Genomic DNA, 20,194 nt, shown 5'->3' on the forward strand with positions numbered 1-20,194 from the left:
TAACTGAAAGTAAATGCACATAAGTTCCATTACATGTTCTGTATGACAGCACCTATGTTTGTTGGTAGGATTACTTTCTTGAATATTTAATTTTCTCGTCTTTGATCATCCTGGAATCCAAATAGAGAGAATGGGCAATGGGCATATGTAGAAATTTAGTTTCCACTTAATGATTGGTCACTTTTTGATACGATGATAGTTAAAATTTAATTATTCATGCATACGTAGGACCAGAAACCTAAATCAATTTTTCACCCCCAGAACTTTAGAGTCCTCATTGATTGGTTTGAACTTTGACCCTGATTTCTGTTTCTGGTAACTTAGTTGGCCCCTTTTATCACTGCTTTTCCTTTGTAAGTCTGAGTAAGGTTGGCCTTTGAGACATATGTTGGTCTCAGCATCAACACAGCAGAGAATCAGAACTCCTGATGGCCTCTGCAAAATCTCTGTGAAACACTGGCGTATGAAAGTATTTGAGAAAGCAGATTTTCACAGTTCATCATTGTAGTAGTAAATCTTCTGCAATATACACTTAGAGTTTTGAAATGTTTTGAAAGATTATTTCCCTTGGCACTGACATCATGATTTCCAGTTCTCTATCTTCCTGAACTTGATATGACAAAATAATAACTATCACCAATTAGGCAGAGTATAGAAGCTGCAATTTCTTCATATAATGTTTTATAATTTTTAGTGTTACCAACCATGCTTGAATCAGATTTACTGTAAGATGTAAGTTATGAATAGCCTATGTTCTAACTTATACAATTTTTTTGATTGTCTGTGCTTTTTAAAAGACATTAATTTTCATATTATTGACATTTTAACCTGTGTATTCATACTCCTACAGGCTGGGAATATTTTAATTCATGAAAGTGGTGCAATTAAGTTAGGAGATTTTGGTGTCTCTGCTTGCATGTTTGATACTGGTGATAGACAAAGATCCAGGAATACTTTTGTGGGGACCCCATGCTGGTGCATGTTTCGAGCTCTTAACTTTTTTTTTTTTCTCTCAATTGTATTTGTGGATTTGTTATCCTGTTCAGTAAAATGTAATTGTGAACAACTGTTAGGTGCATATTATTTTGAGATTCATTGCTTATGAACACTAATGCCTATTTGTACATCAAAACTATAATATCCATTTTATAATTGGGTATATGGTGTACAGGATGGCGCCTGAGGTTATGGAGCAACTTCATGGTTATGATTTCAAGTGAGCTGCTTATACTTTTCTTTTTCATTTGTGTTCCCTGCAAACACCTCATGGTAGACACTGCTTCTATTTGAGGTTGTATGAAAATCTTCTGCATTCCTGAAAATGGGTTTTCCTGTAGGGCCGATATATGGTCCTTTGGAATTACAGCATTGGAGCTTGCGCATGGTCATGCTCCATTTTCCAAGTACCCGCCGATGAAGGTAGAAGCTACCTTGGTCATGTTAACTGTAGTAATGACTTATTACTGCTGTGGCTCACCACCATGGTTTAATTAAAATTCAGTTTAAGTCTTCTGTGTTGTGTGCTGCAGGTTTTGCTTATGACTTTGCAGAATGCACCTCCTGGCCTGGACTATGAAAGGGATAAAAGATTTACTAAGGTATGCCAGTGATCTAAACTACTGTTGCATCACTAATTTTATGTATTTGAGTTACAATTTATAGCTACCACTCTTTAAGCAGGTGATAGCTTTTATGGTTTTGTCATTTCAGTCTTTCAAGGAGATGATAGCTATGTGCTTGGTAAAGGATCCAACAAAGCGACCATCTGCAGAGAGGCTCTTGAAACATTCCTTTTTCAAACATGCTCGATCCAATGAGTATGTGGCTCGAACATTACTGGATGACTTACCTCCACTAGGTGATCGCCTTAGGGTGTTAAAGGTCAGATCTTAAAAATTAATGACTTTAGTAAGCATGGAAAATGGCTTTCTGACTTCAATGGCTTACTTTTCTTTTTTTACTAGATTTTCTTTTATTTTCTGTCTTGTTCATTTGTAAATCATGGAAATTGATTCATTGGCTGCAGCTTAAGGAAGCAGACAGACTCGCACAAAAGAAAATGCCTTATGGAGAGAAAGAAGAGAGATCTCAGGTTTGTTCCTTGTTACTCGTCTTATAATTCTGTCTTGACATTGTCTTATGCAGTCAAAACATGGGGAGATGGAAGGAGTGGAGAGATAGGTTGTTTAGGTGGTTAGTATTTAGACACTGGATGAGTTGATGTTAACAGTATTTTCACTTTGTTTCAGCTCCTCTTTTTTTGGTTTCCCTAATTTTACCTTATTCTTTTGGTATTTTGTACATCCTATAATATTTTGAGACATTCATTGAGAAAGATGTTTGACTGTTGCTTATGCTTCTTAACATGACAATGCAATCAGAAATGCTATGAAACGAAACGTTTCCCTATTCTATAATGACATGTGCAGAAAGGGACGTTTATAGCTTGTTGCAGATTTGAACATGGCAGGATTTTTGAGTTTCTAGTGAGAAATTTTGTTTACATGGCATTGTTTTTTTGTACTATGGTCACCTTTGAAGGCTTTCAAAATTCAAGATTGGCTCGGTCATTCTCTATTGCACTGTATTAAGGAACATAGAAACACATTTTCTGGATATTGGATTGTAAAACTGAACTTGCATCTGGAAGTTTAACTCAACGTTGCACGAAGCGGGGACGAAATGGGTCCCAGTATTGCAGCAATAATGCTGCAACTCTTGGAACTCCCTTCTTTAATTTTATTAACCCGGTAGTTCGTAACAAACTTGGAAGCGACGGTGTTGTATGCACAAGTACTAGCTCTTGCCGCAGCTGTCACTTGGTCAGCTAGCACAAGTCCGCTAGGATCTTAAGCCAACTTCTATGAGCTCTGAGAAGAAGCTTTTTAACTGATGGATGAAAGCTAACTCAAAGAAGGTTGATCTACTTGCAGAAAGAAACTGGAAAGTTGAAAGGAAACGTAAACCCTAGCAACCCTAATTTTACCAGCTAGCCCTACCGATGCAAGAAAGAGGATGCAAGCTACTGAAAGAGATGCCATTGACTTCTAGGAAGGTAAAATCCATATGTCTGAGCTACTTCTACAGTAACATTTGAAAAAAACATCTTTTTTGTATTTTTGAATAAGTTGTCAGAATTATCATGCATGCGATTTAACTGTTTTTGACTGTGCAGAGGTGGATTGGCGAGAGGAAATGCTTGGAGGAGGTCGGGAAGGTTCAAAGAGGGCCTAAGGGGTCCCTAACACCCTTCCAGAGAGTTTCACAGAGTTTGGCTATCAAGAAACCTCATTCGTGAGCTTCTATAGGAAGTCTGCAGGGGTTCTACAGGATGTTCTGGAATTTCTACAGGATGTCTGTAATTTTTCTACAGGATGTTTAGAAATGGGATTTTGGAGGATGGATGGAGGAAGAAAGGTGAAGAAGTGGGTATGGAGGTTAGACAAGGGTGTGAGGAGGTCCAAGACTTGGTGGATGGAGCTAAGGAATGGCGAGGATGGTTGGATTTGTTCAAGGAGGAGTGGAGCAATGTTGCACAAAAATATGGGAATTAGGGCAGAGTGAGCAAGTGGCAAACGTAAGGCAGAGATTCTAAGTAGAGGATGAAGTAGGTGGGGTTGATGGAGAATGGGCAGATAAAGAAGGATAACAGATGCTCTGCAAGTTGTTTTTCAAACGAAACAAACAAGGATTTGGAAAATCAAAGACCTAGTTACGTTAGTCTATTCTGATCTAGATAACAGCAAAGAAATGGAACAGAAGTTTATTTGCACTGAAACCATGTATACTAACTATGCAACGAAGCAATCAATAATCTGAGCATGTAACCAACTTCTGCAAATAAAAATCAAACACTAATGGTTGCATGGCGAAACAAAGATAGTGTTTTTGGTGGCAGCAAGGTCACCTTGATCCCAACTCCTGATGCCACAAAGGGAGAGGTGAAATCAGAGGTGCTTGATGGCCTTTTTCTGAAGCTCTTCCATGTTAATAACCTATCAACTCAATCTGAACATAAAAAGCCTTTTTAATCATCAAAAGCAATCTAAATAACAAAACAAGATTTAAATCTAAATAGCAGATTTTATTCTAAGAATGCAACAAAAACACATAAAAGTAAACAAAGGAGGTACTGGGCACTTGAGATGGGCCCAACCCCAAAAGCTACAGCCTCCTAAGAGAGATTTAGAGCTGGTGCAAAGCTGGATTCATCTTTATTGACCAAAAGAATAGTTACATTCCAAAAACCGTCTACAAGGAAAACTTGAAAATGTGCTGAAATGCAGAGCTAAACTAATGCCTAAAAAATGACTAAAACCGAACTACAAACTAGCTAACTTCTGCCTACAAAGTGACTAACTGAAATGAGGCCCTAAGCCCTCTTATTTATACAAATTGAGGACCCCAACAACCCTCCTAAACTTTAGGAACTTGGCTGCCAAAACTTGTAGTTAACAACACTTTTACTAGCACTTGCTCGGCCGCCCTTGTGATAATCGATTTGGTGGCCCTTGAACTCCGAGCTGATGGTGGAGAATTCGAGGTAAGGGCCCATAATGAAGGGGACACCTTCCTACAAATCCTCTCTCTTGTTCTCCCACGAATTTGGCTGCCAAGTACTCATTAAAACCTTTGATTTTGTCTCCAAATTGACCAAAAAGACTACACAAAGCACACATTAGACTTGTTGGCATAATGACTAACCCAATTCACTCTATTAGCATAAATATAATAAAAAACATGTAATAAACTAATGAGAATGGTGGATTAAGTCGAATTAGGAGGTTGAATGAGCCCATATAATTATCCATTTTTGGAGCTCATCATCACCCCCCAGCGAAGCGTCTACTATATATATATATATATATATATATATATATATATATATATATTGCATTTATATTCAAAACAAACATCCCAAATACCAAATTAGTTGTAGAAGACATGAAAACATGCATATTTTTACATAAGTCAAGATAGATATGGCATCCGTGATTCCATTGTACATCAATGATTAATTATTCGAGCATCAACCATCCATATTCTAGCAATTACAAACATACATCAAAATTTTAAGCATATTATAAAACATTTAAGCATATTATAAAACATAAAACATAAAGCATATTATCTAGCAAGTCAGCAGCTGTCAACATTAGTCATGTCCAAAATTCAAATAGTAATGTTTACAAAATAGGCCACTTGGCCACCGCCAAGACAAAAAGGTTCAAATTCACAACAAGCCTACAAGTCTAATGATTAATCCATGACAAAAGTAGTAAATTGTGAATATATCTACTAATCTCTCCTCCTTCCCCCACGAAGAGTACGTGGAGGTGGGCCTCCACGTGGTGGCAATGAAGAAGATGCCTGTGGAAGTTGTGGGAGTGGGACTGAAACTGATGAAGACGAAGCCCCTGCTATTGGTGTTGAACCATGGAACCTGGGAAACAAGGGACCAAATGGGGGTGGCATCTCAACTTGATCATCATCATCCTGGAATTGCTCAAAAAATTCATACAAAAAAAAACCACTAGTTAACAAAAAAATTTAAAAACAGGAATTAGAGAAATGCTTTATAAGCAAAATTGACACATTTGAATTCAATGGACATACCACTTATTGACTGAATTTTGAAATTCATACCACAATGGACATACCTGGATAAGAGCATCCTCTAATTGCTCTAATCACAACACTCCATCCTCCAAATTGGGCTCCTCTGGATTCCTGTCCCAAACCTTAAGGTCTTTATTAGTCTTTGCATCATCACAGTAATGGGACAACAATCACAAGTTGTAATGAACATAAACCAAGCTCTTTGCTCGGTCTAAACTCAACCTGTTCCTTTTAACACTGTGGATGAAAGAATAAGAGCTCCAACACCTCTCTGCAGAAGAAGTGTTTACCACTTGTGATAGCACTTGCAATGCCAAAGTTTGTAGAAGTGGAGTAGCACCTCCATGCATGTTCCACCACTCAAGAGAAGAAAAACTCTCTCGATCTCTAATTGCATGCATGCTCCCAAATGGACCAGTGCTAAGCGTATAGTTGCTCAATTGTTTCCGTGAATCTATACCATGGCAGCCTCCTCCTCATCAGGGACTAATTTACACAATGCAATCATATATTTCTCTAGAACCTCTAGATCTAGGCGTGGTTTTCTCCTGCTCCCTCCCCCCAGGTGCTGGTGTTGAAAGCCATGATGGATGATAGTGTTTAGGTGTCAAAACATATGCTAATGCATGCAATGAAACATTTAGCATCTCCCATCGGTTTTCCACCTCTGCACGAATATAATTGTACAAGGTGATATCTCTAGGTTGAACAATGTCTTTAATCTGCCCCAACATGCTATCCATTTGCTCATACACCTCCCCAATTATTGGCCGATCTGAATCTGCAAGCTTGATCATGTAATAAATTGGTTTGGTGATTTGCAAAGCATATTTAACCTGTGACCAAAAGAACATGTCAAGAATAGTGTCCTTGGATACATTAGCACCATCTTTATCAGTGTTAATTTCCTCCCATGATTCAGAGGTCACCATATTAGTTAAAGCTTGTCTCACCTTCACTAGCCGCCTAAAGGTGAGGTAATAACTTGCAAATCTTGTTTTTTCAAGTTTAAGCAACTGCAACTTGGAGTAAGTGCCATAGAAGTAGTTTACCCTTGTATGCCATGTGATAAATTTAATGAGTTTCTTCCCTTTCCTGTAAAGCTCATTAATCCACCCACATTCTTTATGCTTCACGATATCATTCATCAAAAGGTTCAATGTGTGCACTAAGCACCTAGACCAAAAGATCTGTGGATGAGTGCGCTCAATAACTTTTCTAGCTGCATTACAATTTACTGCATTATCTATGATCACTTGAACCACATTATTTAGACCAACATCTCTGATTGATTGCAATAGGAGATCTGCAATGTTTTGGGAAGTTGCACTGATGGAGGAATCATGACATGTAATAAATATTGCACCACTAGCAGAAACACCAAGAACATTTATCAAATGTTGGTTTCTAATATATGTCCACCCATCTGATATAATGGATACCCCACAATCCACCCACTCATTTGTAAAACATGTCAAATCTCTTTGAAACTTTGCTTTTTCTCTTTCTAATAACACTATTCTAGCTTTCTCATAGTTGGGGGACTTGTATCCTTTTGGGGCTTCATTGATGGCCTTTACCATTTCACGCTAATAGGGAGAGTGAAGCACATTGAATGGTACACCGCAAGCACAAAGAAATCGAACTATCTTTCCATCCACATCATCCCTCCCAGCAACATTCATGAAATCCGCTATTGTTCTTTTACCTCTAGAGCTTGTAGAAATACTATGAGGAGATGAGCTACCAAATCTAGAGGTTACACTTGGTTCAGATTGAGTTTTTTGTTTCTTGCTTTTTTGTTGTGCAACCTCCTCTATTTGGATGTATTTTCTTCTTTGTTCAGTTGAAATGTTTAGGCAAATTTGCATCCCCACAACACCCTTTTTATCATCACTGTCCATCACCCCACAAAGATGCCTCCTCACACGGGTATATGAACCACTAAATGGTTTTCCTCCATGACAACCATGGGGGCACAAACATTTGTAGCTTCCACCACCTTTTCCCCCTTCAAGTTTGGTCACATAGTTCCACAAGGGTGTCAATGCAGCTTTCCCCTCTAGTGTTTCAGTGTTCCCTTCAGGTTCATCCCCTTCCTCTTCAAACCCTTCCTCCTCATCATACATTGGGTCACTCATATTGGGACCACTATCCTCTTGTTCTTCTTCCCTTCTATTCCTACTCCCTCTTGCCATCATTAAAACCAAAAGTGGAATGATACATAAAAGCCAAAAGAACACCATCTTGGAATATGAATATAGGTGGTGGACAACTTGCAATTAAATGAGCAAGAAGAAAGAATGGGAAAGAGTAGGAGAGGGAGGAGAAAAATACAAAAAACAATGACAAAAAAATGAGGGAGTTTGGGGTTTGCACTTACCTCTTTAGCTCTTTTAGATGGAAGCCCTTCTTTACTCCTCCAAGCTCCTCCTCCTTCTCCTAGCTCCTCCATCTTCAATCCAAGCTCTCCTCAAGTCTCTCCTCTCTTCTCCAAGCTCTCAAAAAAAAACAAGTGAGCAAATGAGAGGTGAAAGGGCCTTTTAATCCACCCTAACCCAACTTGGACCCACCCCCACCCACTAGAAAAAAATAAATAAAAAAATCGTATTTTTGGAGCCGCATGGTAGAACAAATTGGCTGCCCACGGAACCGGTAGCGATCCGTATGGATCCAGCCTCGGAACGCCGCGTTTCGTATAGGGGATCCGCCGACCGAAATGCGTTTCAGAAATTCTAAAACGCGGATTGGGCCAGACGGTTTCCACAGTGCAGGAACTGTCTTTTCCGGCCTGATCCGCGTTTCAGAATTTCCGAAATGCGTTTCGGCTAGCGGATCACCATGGATCCATATGGATCACGTTTCGGGGTTTTGATCCGGGGGGGGGGGGTTCGTGCAACACTGGTTTAAATAATTAGATAAATTCATTACTCGAAGATAACATTTGGATATTTTTCGTCTTCCTAATTAAGGGTTCTTTATATTTCATTGTACAATATTAGTAACTATGAATGCCAAGAAAGCATAGTAAAATCGGTCACAAACAAGACCTAGTTAATAACTAAATTACCTATAATTGCTTTGGCTAGATAATAAATAGTAAGCAACCAATTGATGAGTAATTTTATGCAATCAGTTGATAATTAATTTTAAGCAGTCAGTTGGTAATTAATTTGAAGGAATTTAATTAATTTTAGATCTCAGGAAATTACTTACAGGAAGTGTCTTGCAAAAAGCACTTGTAACCAGTGTTGGTAGTATTGACAAGCTCTATCACCAACATTGTGATATATTGTGATTCTCTCAGCTTGGTGATATTATCCCTGTAAAGCCCACAGAGCATAGAATAGTTGGTGATAAAGTGTACTGTTCTTTTTAACACAGTCGGTTACTTTTTATATATTGCAAAAAAGAGGGAAAGGAAGCTAGTTCCTTGTACAATCAGAGGAGGGCAGGTTCAAAAGTAGTGCGTAAATGGGAGCGCAGTCCCCACAACTACTTTTGCTGCCCAGAATCCATAAACTTCAAAACTAATGAGTTGGTATCGTGGTTCTGAGATGTGGGTTAACTTTCCAAAAAATGACTTGAACTCCAAAAGCCTCGCGCGGAGACCAAACCCGCACTTAACTTTTGAAAAGGCGGATAAAGTCAAAAACCATTATCCTCGAAAAGTCGGCATATACACAATACACGGTAAATAACGATTTCTGCTTTTCTGAAGCCTTGGCGCGATCTTCAAAGCTTACCTTTATAAGACTCGATCTCCACCGTAGAAAATCCTCCATCAGATCTGACCAGTCAAACAACTTGCACGTCACACTACCACCGTCGATCCACACATGATAGATCCAACGGCTGGCAAGTATTTCGGGTGGGCAAATCGCGCAGAGAGTACCCGCCCGAAAAGGTGGTATTCTCACACCGCCCTCATGATACGTGTCCATCAATGAGTGGAATCGGGTGGTTCCCTCCTGAAACCACTTACCGCTGAAACTCTGCCCGAAATACCATTCCGGTTTAAAATCCCGCCTTTTCTTTTTGTCTAACTCTCGTGCAAGAAAGTGCCCGATGGCCATTGATCTGCCACCATCGACGGCTGCGACGACATTTCCGAGATCCTCTTCCGCTGCAACTGAAGTCAAACCTCGGCCATTGATCTCCAGAATCCCACGGTACCTGTGCGATGATTCTTCATCTGTCTCCTCACTCCTACTTTGCGGCATTTCTTCATTGATTTGTGGTTTCTGGTCTTGAATTATTGGTCTCTGTTGTGAAGAAACTTGCTGTTGTTGATTGCCAAACTGTCTCGGGTCGCCTGGGAGCCTGCACAGATACATGTGGATCATGGTATACATTCTCGTTCTTCATACTGGGTGAGGGGGTCAAGGGATACTTTCTTCATAAACTTCATTGTTCTCTTTGACTATGCCAACTGGTCTGTCAATTGCTTTGTTAGCATGGCTATTAGCGTCCTTATTTTGGTTTCTCAGGACGTGCTTTAAGGTTATATTTTCCAGACTTTCAAAACTTGCTCTGATCCTTTGATAGATTTTATTGATGTTTATGCCTTTGAAGTCCCTATTAGTATCCATAGCGGCTATTATGATAATAGAGTCCCCTATTATTTTAGGGTTCTTGAATGTGTTTTTTGTTTAAAATCCTTGTGCCTAGGAGAAGGCTGTATGCTTCAGCCCTGTTGTTTGTCATTTTTCCTAGGTTCCATTCATAGGTTATTATTTTTTGTCCATTTGGGTCTAGTATAACTCCTCTTGCCCTTGCTTTGCGTGAGTTATTTTTTGCAGCTCCGTCAAAAAAGAGAATGTGTCTCTTCTGTTCTTTTATCCATTCTGCAAATTCTTTGTCCTCCAATCTTAATTTCCAATTCTTGTTTGTGTGGAATTCTTTATTATTTGCTGTAACTGCTGCTTTTGCTTTGTTTTCTAACATTGCTTTACTGTACCAGTCTTTCTCTTCTTCTTGTAAATTATTCTGGCCCATTTTTGAGATTCCATTTGTACTGATTATCTCTGCAACTTGGCTCCAAGTTTTTTCTAAGATCTTGCCTAGATTTGGCTTTTGTTCTTTGAAAATGCATTTGTTTCAGGCTAACCAAATTTGCCAACATAGGATTGAAGGGAGACATTTCCATATCCTTTTTATTGTTGCCTTTTTTTCTTTGTACATGGGTAGCTTTTATCCCAGTTTTTATGAAGAATTTTCAACTGGATTGTTGGATTTATGTTTATTTTCAAAGGACTCGTTGCCTGTTTCCAGCACTCTCTCACCATCATACAGTTAACGAAGAGGTGTTGGATAGTTTCTTCCTCCTTTTGACACATGACACATTTTGAGGGCCCTTGTATTACTTTTTTTTTAATTTTCAAAGGTAAGAATTTTTCCTTTGAGAAGGGTCCAGGTGAAGAATCTAATTTTGGGCAGACTCTCTGAACTCTAAGCTGCCTTCCAAAGGCTCCAGTCATTTTGATTGTGAGGTTTTTGGAGGAGGTTGTACCCCGATTTCACTGTGTAATCCCCTCCATTTGGGTCCCAAACAAAGTCATCCTGCTCTTCTATGTTGATGGGTGGGGCCCTAGCCAAATGGACTTCTAAAATTTCCCATTGACTTTTTAGTCTTGGTGGAGTGGCCAGCTTTTTCCATCTAACCTAGTTATTCTGATCCCAATCCGAAATAGAATAAAGTGTGTTAAAACTTTGCTCTTCCATCCATCTCTGAAGGCCCCTTAAATTTTGTTGCTGATTTAAGGGGTTTTTCCCCATTATTCTATCCTCCCAGATAGAAATTGTTTTGCCATTCCCTGGATTTTTGGATATTTGATCTCTAATAAGAGGAATTATCCTTTTAACCAATTTCCAGATTTGGGTGCATGGCCTGTCTGGAATAGTATCAGTGAGCAACTTTGTTCTATGACCATTCAAGTATTTCATTGTTAGTACTTTTTCCCACCAGTGGCCGTTCCCATTTATCATTCTCCAGATAATTTTTGTCCCTAGGGCAATGTTCATTAGTCCTGGCAGTCTTATTGCTATACCTCCTTTTTCATAGGGAAGAGTAACTCGCTCCCATTTAACAAGGCTAAAAGTGTACTGTTAAGGCACTCCTTATGTGAAGGTTGCTGGTTCAAAATCCCGTGGGTCTAGCTAACAAAAAAGAAAAAAGAAGAAGATATTATTGCTGTAAAAGGTTGTGATTTTTTGAAATTTTGAATATAATTGTGACATTTTTAAAATGTTGCAATATATTGGCAAAATATCGCTAGAAAATAGAAAATATTGGCTGAGGCAAGAGAGTTTGGATATTTTTCACACTTTGAAGAGGGAAAGCACATTTTCCCATAAAAGGGATTTAGGGAAATGGTTACTTTAGAATCTAGATGTTTAGAAATTTGAAAAAAAATGCTTATTTTTGTATTTTTTCAAAGTTTTCCAATATTTTCCAATGCTTTCCCTGATGTTCCCAATAAGCTTCTTTCCAGACCGTTGGCAATACATTCACTAACGTGATGTTTGTAACATTGCTTGTACGTTGTAAGTTTGTAACAAACCCCTGAACTGCATCAAAATATAGTCACATTCTTGTGGACAATCGAGTGGTTTTGAGCCACAGATCTAAGCGAGATCAGTTTAAGATATGAGAAGTATTGGTGAGTAAGATTCAACATCATTTGAAAGATATCCAATTTTTCTTGATCTTGACCTGTTGCTGTGCCACGGTGCTGTAATTAATCACTAATCAGATTTCAAATATCATATGTATTGCTTATTTTTTGCTTTCTCTCAAACTATTGCCTATGTGATTTTTGCGGGTTAGGATACATTGTTTCCTTATTGAGACACTAGCAGTCTGCAGGCATTGGAAATGAGAATATGAGGTTGTAGAGCAAGAGATATAGAGTTTACAGACATTTAATGCAATACAGCTTGTTCAATTTTATTGATTTTGACATGAATGTAGAACGAGTACAAGCGAGGGATCAGTGCCTGGAACTTTGACCTGGAGGACTTGAAAGCTGAGGCTGCTTTGGTATGGAATATATTTGTTTTTCTGAATCTCATTTTAGGATTGCAACTACTTTGTTTTCGCAAAAGTTTGTCTCCTTAAATTGTTCATAAAAATAGCACTGAAATTCTCTCTCTCTCTCTCTCTTACAGATCAATATCATTTTAATGCTTTTGATTGGCATTGTTGATAGATTAAAGATTATGATGAACTTCCTGCTGCAAACGAGGAGTTGGAACCTCGAAAGCCCACAAAGGGACGTGAAGACTCAAAGGATACACTGCCATATTTCCAGTCTCCTATCAATGTTGAATCACTCAGAGTAGAAACTTTAGAGAAGGTAATTTGGTTTGTGTATGTACTTCAAAAGAAAATAATTTTGCAGCAGGAACTTATGAGCAATCTTTTTGGCAGCAGACATTTTGATAAGACCAATAATGAAATTTTTGAATGCTTACAATTTTTTATATTTTTCAATTTTTTTATAAACAATGGTGATTTATAACTTGGAAACATTTTTAACATTGAAGAGTTCACAGGATGAAGACCATGTCATGCGGGTTCAGCCAGGGCCAAAGCCCTATTTTCCAATTCAATGTCTAAACGGTCTCAAGTACGACATGAGGCAATTTGTTTCCAACCCTTGTTCTATATATTGCTTATCTTTTATCATTTATTCTAAAAGTCCATCTAACATCTGAGAAAAAAACATCGTGCTATGCAATGTGCGTTTTGTGACATTATTATCATATACTATGTAACGGTGTTCAGTCAAGTCTAAAATCTATTTTGGATTCCATATGGGTTAGCAGAATCTGCTATTAATTTTGGTTATCCATTTAAATTTGGAACTTTGAAATTCTTCTCTGGGTAAGTAATATGTAGGTTACAATTTATTTGTGGTCACTTTAAATATTATATTTATGGATTTGATTTATATTCCATGTATAATAGATTTGCTAGCATCATAGTTCAAACCTGCACTAGCAGAAATTTTGGAGCAAAGTAGAATTAGGATGATTGTATGAGGAGAAAATATAAAATGCTTTTCGATTATGGAAGAATCATAGTTCAGTTGGAACTAGTTTTTACCACATAAATTAGTTGTGCCACTGTAAATGTTGCAGAGGGCGATTTGATGTTTTTGAGGATGATATCCAGTGTGAAAGCCCAACTTGGAGGGAGCGCACAAAATCTGAATTCTCTAGAACCCAGGAGATGCAAATCTATAAGGGCAATGCTGAAAATTATAGGAATGATGAGCGAAAGCAAGGTTTTCACAAGGATAGCAACCTTGCCCCAGTGGCTGGTCGCCAAGTCTCTAGTGGCCCACTTGTACCAGAACAAATTCTTTCATCTTACAGATTGCGAACTGGAGATGCTAACAGGTAGCTTTCCAACTAACATTTTCTGAGGACTTTTTCCTGTAAAATACTAATATCTCTTTTAAGGTTTTTACATAAGTACCTATCCAGGATTATATATAAAGGCCAAAAGCTTTGTGTTACTCCATTTTTTAAATAAGTAGTGATTTTGTTAACTGTGTTTTCAAATATTTAAATGGCGTGGGAATTTCAACCTCCTATTGGTGTAAGGTAGAGCTCCTTGGTCTCACTGTTTGATGAACAAGAGACCTTACGCCAATACTTGCTTATAGAGTGCTAGGGATATTGAAGGAAATTTGTAAATTATGAAGAATGGGTTGGTCAATCTTCTTTTCATATAAGCTGAAGGATATAGTCTTTAAAAGTGCAAGTTCAAGAATCTAATATTTAAAAATTGAGAATTTCGGCAAATTTAGTAATGTTGAGGATTATATATTTGAGAATTCTACAGATCAATACTGCATTTTTTTTTTCACTTTCTTGAGCTTCTGTACCTTCTTGTAAAAGGAAACTTGGCATATATGCTTATAATGAACTTTGCAAATTAGTTAGTGGTTGAATTTTTGAATCTTTGGCTACTCTCCTGGCTCCTGTAGTAAAATCGTTGAATGATTTGAAGTAACAGGAGTTTGTGATATTTGTTTTAATTTGTGGATGAAGTAAAAACTATGATTCACCTTATAGGTTTATTCTCATATTTTCCACAAGTTTGGATTAGAGGGATTATTGTATATAGTATAATTAATTATGTTAAATCTGCTGAGGATCAATTTAGGTAATTGGTGAACGGTTTCTCAGCACTAATGCATTTTGCCTATTTCTCGTCCCATTTGTGTCTTTCACAACACCAATTATATGTTTGTTTGATCAGAGCCACGTATTGTAAAACTTTTGGCTGGATGAGCTGTTGGGTTTTGTTATCATGATTGTGACAGTATATGAAGTCGCTTGTATGTAACATCCTGGCAAACTTCATTTAATCCTAATCGTTATTCTCTTTACCTTTTAAAGCATGGAATAGGAAATGATTCAGTTTAAGTTTTTACCTTGGCAGGTGTAATGTCTAGGGCCTAGGCAAGTACTGGAAATGAGCACATGTGCTTGGCTTTGGTGAACCTAAAGGCTGATAGCTGCCCCTGCATATTTTAAAGGCCAGCCTAGCATCACACACTTGTTCACCTATATAAATAGGTGAACCAAAAGATACATCCTAGCATATTTCCTATCAAACACACTTCTTTCTCTTCATTAAAAGAACATTTCTTTCCAGAATTGCAATATTTTAGATTGATCACACTCCTACAATAAATGTAACAAATACTTTATAATGAATGCAACAAATATCCATAAGAAGTGCAAGAAACTTCTCCTAATAGTTGCAGCTTTTCTCTCTCTCATTATTTGTGGATTCCTATCTCTTTAATGCAGTGACTTCAGTCCTAGATACTGCTTTCTTGATCTACAGCTGGGTGGGGGTAGATGTCTGTCACAGTATTTGTGGCTTTGTTTAACACTCCTATCCACACACACACACACACACATATATATATGAACACTAAAACTAGATCTATTAAGTGCTGAGAAGTGTGCACCTTCACTTGAAATTGAGAAGCAGAAGAGGGGCAATGAAAGAAAGAAACAAAGCAAAGACCAATGGGGGCTTTTAAAACCACTGATATATTCCAAGAGACCAGGGTCTGCTTGGTCAGAGATGCCAAAGTATCCCACATAGAGGACCTGAAGGAGAATGATGACCATAGTTTGAGCCCAGGGAAAGGCCCTTTGTCTGACAAACAAAACCTACAATTGCCACTGAAAATCTGAGAAGTCCAGCCCTAATCAAGTTATTTAACTAAGCACGCGCGCACACACATATAATTAATCACATATATAATATATATATTCAAACTTAATGGTGAATTTTATCAAATGCTTTTGGCTAGGTGATTTTTCTTGAATTTCAGTGTTGTCAAATTTGAACATTGACACAAACCAGGTGACTAGGTTTTAGGTGAGTTTCTTGAGTTTGAGCTGGTTTGAGTTCCCTGAGTGCTGGTAAGTTAGGCTGAATTTTGGATTGCTAATGTTTGGAGATCATTACCCGTTTCAGGCCAACTTGGCAAAACTTGGAAAGATCATTAAGTATCCTCCAGCTCTCACAACACTGGTTTTGGGTTTATAATTGACAACCATAAACTAATATTAGCTCTTCTTCCTTATTAATGTTAAACTAAGTTGCACTGAAACAGATATAGAATTGGGGGGGAAGGGACACTGATATGACAAATTTTCAGAAATGTGGTATGTGTTGGGGAAATGACACATACACATGTCAAATATCTATGGGACATAAAAAAATCATATTACCATTTAGAATCCCACTGTAAGATCGTTATCATTACTTTTTAGTATGATTAATTAGGAGTCATCTAACGAGGTGGAGGAATTGCCTGGATGGCCAAAAGTGGCCGGAATCTGGGCAAAAAAATTTCAAAAAATCTTGTAGAGGCAGTGTTTGAATTGTGTTTTTGATGGTGGAAATGGATTCAGCACCATAAAAAACGTCTAAGACACCTAAAATTTTGAAGTTTAACAACTATAACTTGGATTTACAAAAATCCTTGCCGGATTTTCTCTAAATATGACAGGAATTGCCATAACTTTTCGGGCAACTCCTCCGCCTCGTTAGACTACGCAGATTAATTATACCATAAAAAGTTGTACATTGTTAACTTACAATAATGAATGCACACTGTTGCCTCAAAATCTAGTGGGTCTTGTGAGGGGAGCTCACAAGGCAAAAACTAGAGCAAAGGATACAATGAGGTGTGGTTCACTGTCATCACAGCCACTACCTCCTACTATTTTGTGGATTTTCACCACTACGGAGGCTTCACTTTAGTAGGTCACCAATGAAAGATATGATAAGTCCAAGGGATAAGGTGACAAGATAGGCTTATAGAGGACAACTCTTCTTAAGGAGAAGGCACAAAAAGCAAGATTAGGCAATTCACATCCTCCAATATAGCCTATTTATGGCACAAATGATCTAGGGCTTGATGAATAGCAAGCCAAAAGGATCAAGCTAGAATCACAAGGCCAAGAAAAGGCTTCTAAGTGATGAATGCTAGCAACCAATGGAACAAGAAGCCTTCAACAAGCCTCAAGTTGAATCCTAGGGAAAACTAGAGCATTTCTAGGGCAGGACCTACCTAGGGCAAAAGAATTTACCTTTGAGGTGGATGAATTGGCCACTAAAAGGGGCTGGTTTTGAGGTAACCGACACTTCTTTTAATGTTGAATACTTCCACAAGCAAACTAATTGAACCCTAGGCCAATTTCATGCCCTAGCCCTAGCTAATAGTTTATCCTTAAGGGGCTGAAAATGAGATTAAGAGAGAAAATCAGATCTATGGTTATTTTTGAAGGTGATCAACAAAGTGACAAGGCTATTGCGTAGTCCTTGGGATGATGGAGTCTATGGGAGTGTTAAATATGCTAAATCTTGGTAAGGAGTAAGGGAATATTGAAGCCCTAGATTTCAAAACCCTAACTATTACTTTTGTGAGGGAGCGGAATCACTTGGCAGAGCTAGTTTAAAGATTCATCGAGGGGCTTACCATTCACATTCTACTAGTGAGTAATGCATACAATGCTATCATCTAGATTCATACATTGATTTTCAACAATAACTAGCCCAATAGAAACCCTAGATAATTAATCATTCCATACATTAAACACAAGAATAAAAAATTATCAAATCCAAGGCACACTTACAAGATAGAATGCATGCAAAATCCTTTATTTCTCCAAAGTAACATTTCCAAGACCAAAGAGATAGCTTCAAATAGTAAAGTACACCATAGAGTAACATCTCCACAAGAAATCAAGAAGGCCGAAATTCTCTAAGAGGGTTGAAATATGTCACAAGTGATGATGATCCAATACAATGAGTCTCTCCTTTATTTATATGAGGAGCATGACTAATAATTAGCCTAACAAAGCCCCAAAAACAAGTTTGATGCTAAAATGCTCTCGAGTTATAAGCCCTTAGCCAACTCACTAGCATTGTGAAAATATGCCCTAATTTAACCAATGTGTGAGCTATAAGCTCTCTAGGGCTAATGTTATCCAATGTAAGTGCTCCAAATGCCATGTCCAAGGATGATGAGGTGTCCAAGATGATGTAGATGCACGTGAAGTGCATGATTTGAGGGTTGGCAAGGTTACTAAGTGGATTTTTCTTATTTTCTCCAAGTGACTTTTGCCCCTTTTTATTTACTAATATTTTGCCCCTTTTATTTAATGAAAGTAGAGTTAGGCAAAATTCTGTTGTCCCCTCAATAAATTCCCTTTTTGCTAGCCTAAAGGTGACAACTTAGGCTAGTAGGGAGGATATCTCCATGCTCAAGCGATTTGGGACATTACAGTCCTCCCCACCCAAGATTGCTTGTCCTCAAGCAATTTTGATCTTAGATGTTGAAGTATTTTCTCCCCTTCCCATGTTGTGTCCTATACTGGTCGATCCTTCCATCGAATAAGATATTCCCTGATGAACATGTTTCTCATTCTCTTTTGTCTCATCTCTAGTAGTTCCTCCAAAACCAATACCACTTGTCCTTCCTCATCCAAAGTGCGTAACTCGGGTGTAGATATGACCTGTTGCCCCAATGCTTTCTTAAAAAATGACACATGGAAGACATTATGGATCTTGCTCCCCTCCGAAAGCACTAACTCATAGGTTACTTCTACCACTCTTTGGGTGACTCTGTATGGCTCGTACAATTGTGGTTTCAACTTCTCTGCACCTTTTTGCTTGAGGGTGGACTATATATAAGGATGTATGCGCAAATGTACCATGTCTCCCTCCTCAAACCTCCTCTCAATTTAGTGCTTATTAGCATACAATTTTTGCTGGTTTTGTGTCATGTGCAAATTATCCTTGAGGGCCTTGAGGATATGTTGGCACTCTTGGATCCAGTCCTTAGCTTTTGGGGCCTAAATATCTCCAAATACCAACTTGGCAAATGAAACGACATCGTAGCCATATAAATCCCTGAATGCTGACATCCCAATTGACATGTGATATGTTGTATTGTAACAATATTCTCTAAGGTGCAACCATTTTATAGAAGCCTTTTGCTGCCCTGTGAGTTATTAAAGCATGGGTTTCATGCTTGGGTCACCATGTTTTAGGTCAAAGTCCCTATTGAGGACTTCTAAGATTTATTTTGAGTCAATGGAGTCATTGTACTTTTAAAGAGACCCTTCTTGGGCTTTTGAATCATGTAAAAAGGTTAAGTATTGAGTCAAATATGATTTATGTATCCTCCACACCAAGTTGGCCTAGAAGAAATCAAGTTGGCCTAAGGACCCTAATTCGAGCTCACATGGAGCTTATAAATACAAGCACATCGAATTCATTTGGAACACACTCTTTCACAAGAAGTTCGATATATCTTGTAGCTGGGAAAAGTGCGAAGTTTGTTGCTAGGAAGCCAAAGGAAGTGCGAGTTGGGTGGAGCCTAAGGAGAAGAAAAAAATCAAAATTTTGGTACCTCTCTCTCTCTGTTTCGTGCCCTAGATTGGGAGATCGAAGTCTTACAAGTTTCACTGTTGCCGGAAGCTGTTGCCTAGTCGAAGTTGCTAGAAAGGGTTCGAAATTCTTCGAGGCTGACTTGGTGTGGAGGGAAGGTCTGGTCTTGGTATAGGGTGAAGAGTCTCAGAGAATACTATTGAAAGGAAGAATTTCTTGACTGGGTTTTCCCCTCGAGGGGGGTTTTGCCCTGGCATAGTGCCCACATCTGGTGTCTAATGTTTTATGTGCTGCTGCTTTGGTAATTGCTTGATGAACTAAAAGAAAGAAGATATAAAGAATTGTAATAACAAGAAACATCACAAGTAATTATCAAGGATAAGAAAATCTTTCTGCCTTTCTGATTTTCTAACATGGTATCAGAGCTTTGGTGAATAAGGAAGAAAAAGGTAGTCTCAAGCACTTGATCAAGGAATCATTCAAAAGGATTATCTCAAGGAAGGAATCTACTATATTCAAGGAAGATGTCTAACACAATCAAGGGAGAGAATAAACTTGAAGGAGCCTCTAACTACAGGTCCTGGAAGAAGAGGATTGACCTCATCCTTGAAAAGAACAAGGTACTAGACTTGGTCA

The 20,194-nt window shown here is 38.2% G+C and overlaps 1 protein-coding gene across 2 annotated transcripts in view; it reads left to right on the forward strand.

Moving 5' to 3' along the window:
- The window catches only part of LOC149142158 (uncharacterized), a 59,050-nt gene extending 45,005 nt beyond the window's left edge, over positions 1-14,045 (forward strand). The window contains exons 2-11 of one of the 2 annotated variants that reach the window (XM_089447613.1): positions 851-975; positions 1,172-1,216; positions 1,338-1,419; positions 1,530-1,598; positions 1,711-1,881; positions 2,027-2,092; positions 12,593-12,661; positions 12,831-12,977; positions 13,177-13,262; positions 13,765-14,045. In XM_089447613.1, coding sequence (XP_089303739.1) covers positions 851-975; positions 1,172-1,216; positions 1,338-1,419; positions 1,530-1,598; positions 1,711-1,881; positions 2,027-2,092; positions 12,593-12,661; positions 12,831-12,977; positions 13,177-13,262; positions 13,765-14,029 — 1,125 coding nt within the window. In that variant the 3' untranslated portion in view covers positions 14,030-14,045. The remainder of the gene's footprint in view (positions 1-850; positions 976-1,171; positions 1,217-1,337; positions 1,420-1,529; positions 1,599-1,710; positions 1,882-2,026; positions 2,093-12,592; positions 12,662-12,830; positions 12,978-13,176; positions 13,263-13,764) is intronic. The other variant, XM_089447614.1, reaches the window with a different exon arrangement.
- The last annotated feature ends 6,149 nt before the right edge of the window (positions 14,046-20,194 follow it).

The sequence above is a fragment of the Pinus tabuliformis genome, chromosome X (genome assembly GCF_031772625.1).
Source record: "Pinus tabuliformis cultivar Carrire ecotype Pingquan chromosome X, CPIR1, whole genome shotgun sequence".
NCBI classification, from domain to species: Eukaryota; Viridiplantae; Streptophyta; class Pinopsida; order Pinales; family Pinaceae; genus Pinus; species Pinus tabuliformis.